This window comes from Toxotes jaculatrix, chromosome 20, assembly GCF_017976425.1.
Source record: "Toxotes jaculatrix isolate fToxJac2 chromosome 20, fToxJac2.pri, whole genome shotgun sequence".
Lineage (NCBI taxonomy): Eukaryota > Metazoa > Chordata > Actinopteri > Toxotidae > Toxotes > Toxotes jaculatrix.
Window position 1 is genome coordinate 9,930,960 of NC_054413.1, and position 14,442 is coordinate 9,945,401.

Consider the following 14,442-nt stretch of genomic DNA (forward strand, 5'->3'; position numbering starts at 1 on the left):
GAGGGAGATGATGATTGCACCCTGGCCTTCGGGAAGTTTAGTTTGACATGGCACAGGAAAACAAATGTGGCGTGACTGATATGCTTAGACGGGGGAATAAAACTAATCAACATCTTCATGCACAAGGTTGTAGCATAAAGAAAATGAAAAGACGACGTTTAAGGAATCAAAACTTCTTCTGTGTTCACCCTCTACTTCAAATCGCAAAATCTATTTGCAGCACAGAAAAGTCTGAAGAAACCAAGCAAAACACTGCTGTCACAGAAGGCACACAAATCATAACTTGTGAAATCGGCAAAGAATATTAGCTGTTGACGGAGATACAGATAGATGGCGAGGAAAGGCAAAGTGGGAGAGAAAGCACAGGGAGAGAAGTTACTGATTTACTGCTCATCAGACAGCAGTAATGAACAGCCAGTCTCCAGACTGACAGCAAGCAGAAGAGAGACTGATTGGAGGAATGTGGCTGTGGTCTGCTTTTAAAAACCGCCACTCTCAGCTTCCAATTTGGAAGGACTGAAAATGAAAGCGGGAGTAATTGCTGACAGTGACAAAGACATGACAGATAATGAATCACATCAATCCAGATTTAGCTGGCTGAAATTATTAATAGCAGTTCCAGGAAGGATAGCCATGTCATGCTCTGATGAGCAAATGTGTTTTTGAACAAAGAAGGGGGGTGGGGGTGGGGGGTAAAAGGGAGGCTTGGACTGCTTTCTAGATAATTTTTCCTATGTTGTGTAAACTCTTATTAGCAAGAAAAGTCAACAGAGTGAGGAGAGTCTCCCTCCCTTCCTTCCATCCCATTCTCCATTTCCTCTCACCCCCATCCGCCTATCCCCCTAGCCTCAACACATTACCGCCCTGTGTGTGATTTTTGGGAGTGATGGTAGGAGAGGTGGAAGGGAGGGATTCTGTTGAGGAAGGGAGGGGGCACACAGAGTAAACTGAGCCTCCCTTGTTTTTGGCACCTTGCAGAGTGCAGAAGAAGAAGAGGGAAAGAATATTGGATGAGTCAGCTGAGATATGGTGAAAGCCAAGGAGAACAGACCCAGCAGGTCATTTAAGGACACACTGGAGTTCTTCATGGATTTAGAAAAGTTGGGGGAAGTGGTTTTACTGGCTAAAACAGCAGTGGTAGGATACCACACCATGTCAAGAGGACTCTTGCTAAGCAGAACTAAACCTATGAGCAAGGCAGTTAACAAGCATCTTATTCAGTGGAACTTGTGAGTAGGAGACTGTAGGAGCACTGGGCAGTTCCAGCTGAGTGTATCAAGGTCACCAACCCTCTGTCAAAAGCTTTTCCCAGAGGCAGCTGTGAATAAGAATATGCTCTTATCAAACAGACACCACCATGGCTGAAAAAGCAATCCAGCGCAGAGGTGGCTCAAGATTAGTTTCCTCTAATGGTCACTGCATACTGGGTGTTAGACTGGCTGAGAATGTAATGACGTGAAAAGGAAAATCCCAGCGAGGTTTATCTTTTTTTTCTTTTCTTTTTTTTAATATTACCATCATCCACGCATCAGGGTTTCCCCACAACCATTTATGGAAAAGGTGGGTTGCCTCCAGTGAATCCATCCATCATCTTTTCCTCAAGTTTTAATAAACGTATACACTTACAAAATTAAAATATCACAAAACATGAGATGCTGTCAGGATCTGCGAGACACGACCTTCACATCATATGTTTGCTGGAGAAAACAGAAAACCTCCCCCAGTCAGGAAATGTTGGAGGGATGCGGCCCCGTCACAGTCAGCCGCAGGTGTGTGACAAATTACTCGACGCACATGTGAGAGAGTACAAGCATAACTTCTGGACAAGCGCTGAACTGAAGTCAGTTTAGTCTGATCATCTCCAGCTGGAAGCACTTATATGTAATGCATTGAAATTGAAGTAATTTGACGCTTGATATTCAGCAGCTGGACTTGTATTTGATATAACCTTTATTTAATCAGGTAGTCTCATTCAGATCAAGATCTCTTTTGTGGGAGAGGCTCGAGTCAGGAAAAAGCAGAGTAAAGATGTTGTAAAATATCGATTACCTCAACGACTCTCGTCATAAGTTGTTTCAGAGGGGAGCACAGGGCCAGAGCTCTGCCTCTGTCTGCCTTTCAACAATGTCCTGTGGTTGGAAACCACAATGGATTGCACAGCTGAACATACCAAACTGCTACATGAAACTGAACACACAAGTTAAAATACAGACTTTGGATACTGTTTTTTTTTTAAATAGATGAAATCATAATCTCTGGACTTTTTCCTTTTTTGAGGGGTGGCGGTGGTGTTAATATTACAGATGTTGCTCTTTCTTTAATTTTATAATATATTCATACCTTTAGTGGGTTCATCATTACAAACTCATGCTGATTGTGATGTGTGGGCAAGCACAGTTCAATCCCACAAAAATGAATTTTGAATTCTAGTCCTGATCCCAAGGTTCACATGTCAGGATGAATTACAGAGAAATGTGATAGGCATTTTCCATTTTATGTAGCACGGAGGCCATTCGAAAATAATGTCATAGGTGTCAGTGTTAAGCGCAGGTGTGATATAACTTTAATGCAACACTGGAACCTTTGTTAACCTTACAATGCTCTGTTTTTGTAGAAACTGTGTCAGAGACCTTGCTTGCTGTATTGGATTGCATCATCTTGTACAGGTATACCTAATAATCTAATGATGCACATGTGATGTTTCCAAAAAAAGTGCTGAAATGAAGGGTTTGACAAATATTTCAGCTGAGTAAGGGACACATTAAAAAGGAATACTGCTTCAAGTTGTTAAAGATATATATAAATATGAGCAAATTTTATTCTGTTTCCCAGGAATGTACAAGGGCCGACTACTAATTGCTTTTATATTACTGGATGATCCACATCAATCAGAGCTTTATCAGCTGAGTCACCCGCAAAGTCACGCTACCAGAACCCATAGTGACGTCCTACATCTGTCCGGGAACACTTTGAACTTAACGCCACCAGAATTTCCACAAATTGTAAAACACAGTGATCCATCTAAGAATTCCTGTTCGCATATTTTTTTCACCACGTTTGAGATAACCGTCCCCAGTGATGTACAAATTAAGCAAAGCTGGGTAAAAATACATCATTACACAGTTCATATTTCATTATCATTGGGTGTAAAGTCTGACTCCTTCAGTTTTCTCCATGCAAGATTCTCATGAATGTAATGAGTTGTTTAGTTTTTTGCAACACTTACAACCCTGTGGCATTTCATAAACCCAGGAAATACATCATGACTACTCATACATTCCAAAACTGCATGGAGTTCTCCTCATTTCTCATTTATTTATGTTATTAATGTTATTACTTCAAGGAAAAAACATGACTTACTATTTACAGCAGGAACCAATACTACCAGCGTCACATGGTCATAATTTTGTGGGAGTCTGTGATCACAACGTTATTAATAAGTCATGCCTTTCTCACCTCGAAGTTGACAGACAAGTTCCTCTTGAGGGCAATTTCATAGACCAGGCTGATCTCTGATTTGCTGGCATCAGTTCCTTCCTCAGTCTCTCCTTTCTCTTCTGGGTTCTGGAAAAACAATGTAAGAAAGAAAAAAAAAACAAAGATCAAGAGTTCAAAACATACAAGAAGACATAGTGATTGTTTTTCCTCAAACTGATGTCGTTTCTAGGTCGTAGGTGTCCGAATGATATACCGCTCTGTAACACAAATAAAAGTCATGGTACTTATTGCTCACAAATCTTGAGGTTTCTTTCCCTCTGACCTGCATGCAAGTAAACACACACAGGGAGGGTGGCAGGGGCGTAAAGGTACATCTATTATTCATGACCTGCAAAACTCAAAAGTGCACAATCCACTGAGAAAGATTTAGCACTTGTTAGTTGTTTACTGGTAGATATGTCTATTTTTTTTTTTAAGGTTAGCCTGGCTCATATACGTAGCATACCCAACAGGGTTAATACAAATTAGAACTAGAAGAGCCTCAGACATCACACAGATTCTTGTTTTTAAGCATTATGGTTTTCCAGTAAAGGGGAAACACACAGAAAAAGGAGAAGTGGATTAGACCATAAACAGTTGTGGATTCAGTTCAACCTACTTTGTGCCTGGTAATTTGTGGGGAAATAGCTACATTAAAGATGCCAGGATAATGAGAGAAATTTCAAAGCAAGTATTATTATATTAAGTCACTATTTTATGTTGAGGTTCTTTAAAATACATGGAAATAAAAATGTATCCTTCGTTTTGTGCGACGGTGAGAAAAAATATAACAGACCCATGAGCCCAAAATAGTGACACATCAAACCAAGACTTTTTGGGAATTACACACCTAGAGCGTGGATGTCTGCCAAGCTGCTGCAACAAGAAGCCTGTCTGTTTTCTGTCTAAGATCCTTATCTGATATGGGATTGAGAACTCGGTTTTCCAGGACATGACTGGTGGTCCTCTGTCTGTACAGGAAGGTCTCTTAAAGGGGTGGTCCACTAAATTTGAGAATTATTGTAAATAAACTTTCTGTTCCAGATAGTCAAATTATTATTTGTGAACATCACGAACTGTCTCTGAGCACAGAAACTGGAGAACAAGGGCTCAAAAGGAAAGGACTGTTAAGGTCAGTGGGAAAGCACCAGCAGATTTTATTGGGATAACCACATATTTGTTGGATCCAGATAGACCTAACAACATTGCTATGTTAAAAAGATTTTTTTTTTTCAATCCACAGAATTTGCCGCCCATGTATCTATGAAGTAATTCTGGACTGACTTAATACCAGATGACTCTGGTCATCTGGTATTAAGTCAGGTTAATAGTTTCTGAATTACTAAGTTAGCTGTTTAAATATGGACAATGCAGACTAAATCTATAAGTATAATATCCAGGAATTCTTTAATCAATTACTATTTGCTTATAAATTAAATTATAACTATTTGTCCCTTCTACTAATAAAGAAAAAAATCCTTAGTTCACACCATGGAGATCTTATCATCAGTCATACGAGGGGCTTTCTGGTGCCGGTTGTCTATGAGAATGCAGAATGCTGTCTCGATCTTTATCTTCTCATGTCCAGCTCTTTGTCTGTTTAAGTCTGAATGGCTGTGGTCTTTCCCTTTGGGCTCCTTCCCTTCTCCTTCTTCTCATTGTGTGACCTGATACATCGCATGATTCATCCTGTGAGATCTCTTGGATTTCACAGGAAACAATCACGTGGTTCGATGCACCTACCGCGCTGGGACGAAATACTTCATGTTGGCGAGAGGCACGCTTTGCTTCGTGTGTGCTGAGACATACATTATCGGTGTCTTTTATGTTATTTATGTATGTGGACAAAAGAGAAACCTGAGAGTGAGTCAGGCTAAAAAGGCCCCAGCCCTTTCTTCAAGTTCTCTTCCAGTATAATATGTATTCATGGTTTTCATGGTTACATTCTTGATATATATGATTAATAGTGTGAATCCCCTCTCAAGGTTGCATTATCAAGTCTCAAGGTATCTGCATGTGTCTGTGGGTGTGAATTTGTGTTCAAATTAGAATAACCAAGCAGATTAGCAACCTTGAGTTGACAAAGATAAATAGAGGGCTAAATCTGACTTTGGTGTCGCTTCCAGTTATAGATGCAGTGGACAGTGATGCAATGGAAAGTCCTGGGAAAAGTATGAGCAAGTGAAGAACCCATATAGTGCTCTGAGACATTAACACTCACCATGTAGGAACTGTCTGAATGAACAGTGACTGTGGGCGAACAGAATGCTTCACATTCACATCTGTGCTCATGGGAAATGATTTCATAATAGGAGGAAAGCATACTAGATCAAAGGATAGGAAGAAGGGGTTCCCAGTACACAGAACATCATTCTTAGAAAAGTAACTTTATTAAAAAGCGGACACTTTCGATGGTCTAAATATATCTGCCTTCACGCTTGCCATGTCATGACCATGCAACCTTTTCCCTCATAAATAACAAGTCAACCCATTTATTATGAGATAAACTATTTGCCTCAGCACAGGAAAAGCACTTGTTTAGAGTTAGTCAGCAGTTTCATCATATAATCTATATTGCCTGAAGCCCTGTAAAGCTGGAGGTGTTTCTTTTGTGTTTCCTAGGGTTACATATTGTTGCTCTCCCTGTGTGTAAACACTCTAATTAAAGCGTCACTGATATTTGCCTGTGGTCTTCCTCAAAATAAAAGGTTTGACAGCCCACGGTGAAAAGGAACACTTTTAGCCCGAGGGTGTCCACACATTTACACATGTAGGAGCACACACACTCATGTGGAGACAGAATGACAGGCATATACTGAAGACACAATGTGCCTCAATTTGTAAAGCAAGACTCAGAAGCAGCGGCAAACAAAGAGCTCATTTATGGAGGCCGACGCCACAAGACAGCGAGTCAGGCAAGTGAGAGGAGCCAAAGCGTTTTGAATAACCATCAGCGATGCCAGGCGTTGAGGATATGGGGTAATTTGATTTCCGGTGGGAGATGATAACAACAGTTAACAGCTATGCCTGAGGGGAAACTCTGGAAAGGTACGCTGACACTGGGAGTAGGCTGAAAGAAAAAGGGCAAATAAAAAAAAGAAAACAAAAAGAAACGAGGAACAGATACTACAATCCTGCCAGGTACAAACTAGAACTATGGAGATTGAAGGGCTTAAATTATACATTAGCGTAATTAGAGATGAGGTGGATTTGGATCCAATCTGATGAAAGCTGGTTATGCATTCATTTTAGTAACTGCACAAACGCTGCGTAACACTCTTTACAGCCTCTCCAGGGAAAGCGCAAACAGATCAGCAGCACAAATCCGGACTTTTCATTAAGGGACAGGTTTTCAAGCTGGACAGGGTTGCAGGGAGAGACAGTCATCTGGGGTGAAAGCAGTCCCAAAGTGGCAAACATGCTGAAGGGTTGAGGGTGCGATGATTGGTGGACAATTTGATTGGAGAGTGGAATAACCCTTTTATAACATGGATGAATAACCAACCATGAGGTTGGAGAGGACCAGCTCTATGTACATCAATAAATGTATAATGTTAGCTGCATCGTAGACCTAAAACAATCAGGAGATTCACCGAAAATTAATCTTAAGTTACAGCTGCTTAGAAATGTGATATTTTTCAGTACAATCATTTGGATTGATCCTACTATCAAGCATTGTCTGTGCAGACAAAGCTTGAAATAGCTTGTGTGTCTGGGTTAAAATAATAAACTGTGTTTCAGATACAGTTTATTGTCGTTGGATTGTACTAATTCAATTAAAAGCTTATTGCAGCTGCATGTTGCATGCTGCATGAGTCCAATCAGAACAATTTACAATAATAAAACTATAACTGTTTGTTTATTAAATTAATGGAAAACATATAAAGGACAATCTGCAAAAGTGGTTATGTCCAGGAGCAAGAAAAGTAAGGAATAAACTATATTTTACTTTCATAAGCAAGACAGAAAATTCCATTTAAGTTTTTTTTAGTAATAGAAAAGTAATGAAGAAAGCAGTGGGGATTCCCAGAGAAGGGGTCAACAAGCACTGGTATGCAGCGTCAGTGTAAGCCTTTCTGTTCATGTGTGTTTGTGTGTAGTGTTTACCTGCGGTGGCCGTTCTGGGATGGGTTCGTTGCGCAGGGCTTGCAGGGCCTTCATGGCAGCGTTGTGTCTTGCTGCTTGGCGGGTGCGTCCCTCGCCAATAAACTCATGACTCCCCACAGACAGCTGCACATAGAAGATCTTAGGAACAGGATAATGGTACCTGGAATGAATAGTACAACAGAGAGGGGAATGTTTACAATAAAAAACTGTTTACCACAGCATATACCAAATCAGGAGTAAAAGGATATTAGAAGATGAATTTGTTTGCACCCTTAAGTGAACATTTATTTCTGACATATGTACAGATGAAAAGCAAGGGAGGGGAGGTCCCAACATTATGAGCCAAGTTATCAATTCACACTGTTTACAGCGTTCCCAAATTAAAGGCCCATCACTTCATCAGGGTCAATTACTACACAATGGCCCGTTGGCCAACCACTTGAGTAATGTCCTGCTATTGAATCTCAGCTTAGGGATGCCTAACAAAGCACAGGGACATATATATCCCCTCCTCTTTCTTCTGGCTATGGACATAGATTTTCTTCTCTTTCTTTGGGTCGTGACAGAGCGGGACTGAGCTGTCACCGAGGAGATTTAGAAGTCTGCAAGTCCGCATGTGTGATACCCCCTCCTGGGTCAGCAGGAGAATGGCTGAGAATGTCTGCCCGGATCACGCACAAGGAAAGAGAAATAGTGGGAACGCTAACAAGAAGGGAGAGGAATCCAGAGTTTTTCATATCCGTTTCCCTGTCCGCTTTCTTCTCTGCCAGTATACGCTTATATTCACAAGGACATACAGCCACCATATGCGAAAGGCACAAATGGATAGCAGCAGCTAAGATTTATGGATATGTGTCTTGACTAGAGTCTGGTGCCAAAATATGTGCAATATTTCAAGTTAGGCATTGAGTTTTTAATAAGTGTATGCAAATCAGTAGTTCATGAATGTGGTGCAGTTTATTTCACAGCGTGCTGAAGAAAATTAAAACAAACTACAGACATGCAGCGACTCATTCTCCCTGTGTATATGTATCTATTCGTTTTCAGCTATACCACAACGTCCTACTTGGCACATCAGCAGCCGTGAGACGTGTGATTTAATACTTGATTGCGTGCGTGTGGGAATCTGGGGAACCCGAGTAGCTCAAAAATGTAGGGCAGGAAAAACTGTGTAAAAACACTGGGAACTTTCGCATGGTTTCTTTCACAACCAATCACACACATGCATATCATTAAACGAAGAGGTCTCAAGTCGTAGCTCCATCTTCAAGAGCAGCCCAACCAGCACTTCTTAATAAATCTGAAAACTATGAACACTCCCTTGAGTATATGCCAATATACGTAATGACTGATATCACATTTTATGAGTCCTTTGTACTCAAGACAAAGAGTTTACAGCCATGCTACCGGCCTTATGAATTCCAAACAAACCCCCATGTTTAACTGGAAGAGAAAACATCACACTTTACAGACCAATATCTGTAATTTCAGATTTACCTCCAAATAAAGTTGCAGATAATATAACTTAAGTCCTGGCTCATCCTAAGTGCGGTATACCAGGTTTATTTACTTGTAACAATTGTAGCAATGTTGCAATGTTTCCAGATGTCTGCAATGACTTTTGTGGGTACAAAGTAATTGTATTACTAAGTAATACCCAAGTAAGACCCAGGTTGTAAAAAACTGGAATTTACGTGGAACTTGATGAAGTTGTCCTGGGGGTGAAGGCATTTTTGCATTTCCTTCCACTGAAATACTGCCTCTATTAAGACAATAACTCCTCCAAGATAACTGGACAACACGTCATTTCTCTGAACATCTCCTCCCGTATTTTCTTTCTCATCATCTCTTTCCCCAATCTCCTGCCCAGCAGGCCTAACAATGAGTCAGCATTTACTCCCAGAATTCCAGCAGGTCTTTCTCCAGCCCACAGCTCTCCTCTTATCCGTCTGCTCTCGGCTCCTCCTGGCCACGGGAGCCTTCCCTGGGCGGGGGCCTGCCTGGCCCTCGCACGTCAAGTGTGGCCCCAGGGTCTCAGAGGACATGCCAAGTGCAACATGGGCTCCGGCCAACAGCGCTGAGCCGAGATGTGAGCAGCTGGGGCTGGAGCGCAGAGTACAGGTGCAGAGAGGAAGAGAGGGATAAGAAAGAAAGAGAGGAGAGGGGGAGAGAGAGAGAGAGAGAGAGAGAGAGAGAGAGAGAGAGAGAGAGAGGAGGGAGACTGAAGGGGAGAGAAGGAGGGATGGAAAGAAAAAGAGAAGAGAGAGAGAGGGACATGGAGGGAGGCCTGTGGGAGACCCTATTCCACAACGTGGGAAAGTAGTGGCTTACACACAAGCAAGTCAGCCAAGAACACAGGCGAGCACACGCACACACATCAAAATCATGCAGACAAAAAAAAAAAAAAAAAGGCAGGAAAATCACGTCAGTGCACTGCAGCCAGTACAAAAATCAGCACATGCTGGCTGGATCTGCCTGTTCTTTGTTATCAGTTATTATTTTTGTTATTATTATTACTACAGAGAGGGAACTGGACCAGGACACCTGTACGGTGGGCGTAGAGACTTGCTGAAAGAAAAAGAAAATAAAAAAGAAACCAAACTACCACTGTGTCTCTGTGATGACGCGAGTGTGTGTATGTGTATCTGGTATGACTCAGGCATGAGTGACTGAGTGAGGGCGAGAAAAACCACCTGATGCCACAACTCAATCAAATGATAACTCATCAGCATTTAGCACTGAGTAATGAATTGGACTTTGAAGGCATAAGCTTTCCTGGAGCTCTCTTTCATGTGGGCCACATTAGTTAAGGTTACCATTTCATCGTAATCATTCAAAGACTTGTGCGTGAACACACACAGAGACAGACACATTCAAAGATTCAGACGTTATTGAGCCCACACACAGTCCTACTGGGAAACTGGAGATATGGTTTTGCAATTATTACTAAAAATGACAGGGTGACATTTCAGCTGGAAACTATTTTCTCCTGTGGCATTCCTTTCTAAACGCCTGTATAAAAAGAAAAAAAGAAGAAGAAAGAAACTGCATGTGCCACAAATGTTCCTAAACTAAAATAGCATGTTTACATTAACAGGACCACATATAGTCACTAGGCCTCATAGACCATAAATCATACATTACACTGAGTTACATCAGGTGGATCATGTCAACATTCTGTTTATATAATGGACAAAAACACAGAGATAAATACCCCTGTCACACAGCTTTGAACCTCTGTTATTTTGTAATTTATGATGTTTTGGGAACTCCTGCATCATTTTCAGCAGTTACAGGGACATGCAGCTGACATATTGCGTGGCTGGCAGAATATTTATACCAAATTGAATTAAGCTTATTCTCAAGTCTGCTGTTGAACATGACAGTGTGGAGAAAATAATGCAGTCCAATAATTTAATGGTGAACACGCCAGATGGAGAAGCTTTCAAGTCGCAGATAAATAAAAATGCACAAATAAAGATGCACAAATTGATACTAGAGATGGAAGAGTTCTGTGGAAGTAAACTAAAAATATGTGGCCTGTAATTAAACACATGACACTGTTGACCAGTTGCAGATGGCAGTGTACGGGGAGCCATGAAAATTTCAACAGCTTTGGCTGGCAAACCTGAGCAGACCGCAGCAATCAAAAACAAATGCAGCGCTTCCTCTTAGTCGTAAACCTTCCATTTTGCCCATGAGAACACATCCAACTCGGTTTTGTTTACAATATAATGCCACCCTTAATCGACCCAGTCGACTGTGGTGGTTGTTATAAACCCCCGCGGAGGTCACCTACAGTGAGTTCAGAAAGTATTCAGACTGTTTTTGTGATGTAGCAGCCTTAAGCTAAGATCATTTAAATTCATTTTTTCCCCATAACGACAAAGCAGAAACAGAATTAGAATTATTTCTAGATTTATTAAAAAAAGATTAACTGAAATATCACATTGGCATAAAGATGGGTGACAAATTAAAAGAAAAATCTGAAAAATGACAGGAGAAACAGGATGACAATGCCCCCAGATATAGGGTTCTTGAGGTCACTGAATGGTTTCAGTATGAAAATGACGTGAATCATATGCTATGGTCACCAGATCTCAACCTAACTGAACACCTATGGGAGTTATGGCACTGATGTGTTAGACAGGGCTCTCCACTACCATCATCCAAACAACAAATGAGGGATTATCTTCTGGACGAGTGGTGTTCCATCACTCCAGTAGAGTTTCAGAGACTTGTAGAACCAATGCCAAGGTACACTGAAGCTGTCCTGGCCACACGTGGTTGCCCAACACCTTACTAAGACATTTTATGTTGGTGTTTTCTTTAATTTGTCACCAGTCTGTAAATATTCACACCCTTTGCTATGACACTTGAAATTTAGCTCTGGTGCCACCCATTTCTTTCAGTCATCTATAAGATCTTTCCACACCTTGACTGGCATCCACCTGCGGTAATTGGATTGACCTGTGTTATTGTGATTGGACATAATTTGGAAAGATGCATACCTGTCTATATGAGGTCTCACAGCTGACAATGCGTATCAGAACAAAAACCAAGCCATGAGATTGAAGAAACTGCCTGCAGAGCTCAGAGACAAGATTGTATCGAGGCCTGGATCTGAGGAACTAAGGAGAAGGGCCTTGGTAAAACACGTGACCAAGAACCCGATGGTCGCTCTGGCTGAGCTCCAGAGATCCTGTGTGGAGATGGGAGAACCTTCCAGAAAGATAACCATCACTGCAATACTCCACCAATCTTGATAACCCATCATAACCCACGATAACCCACAGAGAGGTAATTCTTTTAGCTCTACTTAATGAGAAAACAGCACAGCATACTTGTGGGCTGCTATTGTGTATAGGTTGGAAACATATGTACTCTACCACACAAAAGCAAAGGAAAGGAAACCAAACAGACAAATAACAAGACATGAATGAGGGAGTGTACTGGCCCACTTTGTCTTCCAGCATCGCTGGACTTGACCACCAACACAGCTACTGGCCACACATGCAAACACAAATAACTGTATGCATTAAACGACAGCTACAAAGACAACTGATTCAGAGCCCTGTGCTGGGAGAAAAAGGGTGACAGAGATTTGGAAGGAAAAAAAAACACAGAAACTTGGACAGACTCACTCTTCCACCAGCTGCACTTTCTTCCAGTCTCCTGCCAGACCTTTACTTGTTTTCTCTCCCTCCCAACTTCCATACTTCATTCCGTGTGTCCATCACTGATTGCTTTCCTTCCCTCTCTGCCTCACGCAATTGCTAGTGTAGAAAATATATCATGGTGTGAGAAAACAATCCATTTAGTCAAGTAAACTCTGTGCTCAAAACACCAACTGTCATGATGTTGGGGGGTGTATTCGAAGCTCTTTGGACGACGTGTGCGGTTAGAAACCACTAATCCACAAGGGAGAAGCAGATCCAATTTGATGGTAGAGCAGCGGTTTTCAAAAGAAATTATTTCTTTGGCTGTAATTGCTCATTAAGCGATATTTTTGTAGCCCCTGTACATGACACTGAAAAAGAAAAATGAGGATTGTTTCAGCTTCCAAATGTCCATTTCAGAGTCTTTGTTTAAGATAAATGGCAAAAATAAAAATCATTGGCACGTTCCAGAATGTTTTAGTTTTGTCTATTTGCATGTTTTTTTTTTTCCCTAAGTTGCAGTGTGTTGAGCTCTCAGGGCCACCATACGCCAAACCACTCTGATTTATGATGATGCATCTGAAGGACTGTATTGTACATTTTTTTGTTTAATCATTTCACTGTGATGCAAACAGAATGTAATCAGGTTTGTGCCAACACACTTGTCCTCTATTATGTTGACAATTTGCCTGATGAGATCTGACAGTATCAATATGTAGCCTTTTCTTCAGGCTAACAAAGTTTTGGTAGTTTTAATCCAGTGTGCTGATTCTCTCAAATTTTTCTTTGCTTTTTTTATTCCCCCTGAAAAGACCATGACAGCTACGTAACTGGGTCATAGACACACCAAGAGCCTTTGTAGTGTCAACTGAAATGACAACCAATGGTACACACACACACAAAACAGCAGTGGCCTTCAGATGATTAAGGTTTTCAAACAGTTTACAAAAGTGACAGGAAAGTATAAAGAGGTGTTTGAAAGTGCAAACAGAGAGGTTTAAAGTGATAATGAGAAACTGTGTGAATGAGACCCATAGGAGTCTCAGAGAAGCCACAACCAGTGTTATTCAATCAGACATCCCCCTAAGGCAACTCTGACTCTGAGATACCCTACACTGTGAAGGTGGAGAATTGAAGTGGTTTATGTGACGTCAAATCATCGTTGCTGGAGTATTAGAATGTGAATCTTGTGGCGATGCTTTGTTGTAAACATCAAATGGATTTTTATATCCAACACGCATCGACTCAGTCCCCGTGTGAAATGCAATAAGTTGGTGAAGTCAATCAAACGTCGGCTTCCCACGTAAGACTTTCGACCTGTCGCTAATAGCACTCATTCTACAGTTTAATATCGGCGTACCTCACTTTCTGTAGGATTTCATTAAAGTCTGTCACAGGGGGACGCTATTTATTCACTCACATCCCTCCAGTGTAATGTAATATACTGCTGAGTCTCTGTTGCTGCAGACAGCTGGTGTCTCATATGGACTACTCATATCACTGCCTCCAATGACAATGGCTATTTATCAAGAATGGCTAACAACAGACACAGTGCATAAAACAGGAGGTTTCATAACTTATTTTAATTAAATTGACCAATCTGACAGAGTTCATTGTTTTTGCTGTTTGTTGTGGTTTCGGTTCTGAAGACGAGATTAAAGCTTTCTTTGTGCGAGCTCTGTGATCAGTGTACTGTCTC

At 41.2% G+C, this 14,442-nt stretch overlaps 1 protein-coding gene across 1 annotated transcript in view; it reads right to left on the reverse strand.

Moving 5' to 3' along the window:
* Positions 1-14,442, reverse strand: part of stau2 (staufen double-stranded RNA binding protein 2) — an 81,686-nt gene that overhangs the window by 55,699 nt on the left and 11,545 nt on the right. The window contains exons 6-7 of the mRNA XM_041065981.1: positions 7,585-7,744; positions 3,457-3,564 (exon numbers count right to left, since the gene is read on the reverse strand). Coding sequence (XP_040921915.1) covers positions 3,457-3,564; positions 7,585-7,744 — 268 coding nt within the window. The remainder of the gene's footprint in view (positions 1-3,456; positions 3,565-7,584; positions 7,745-14,442) is intronic.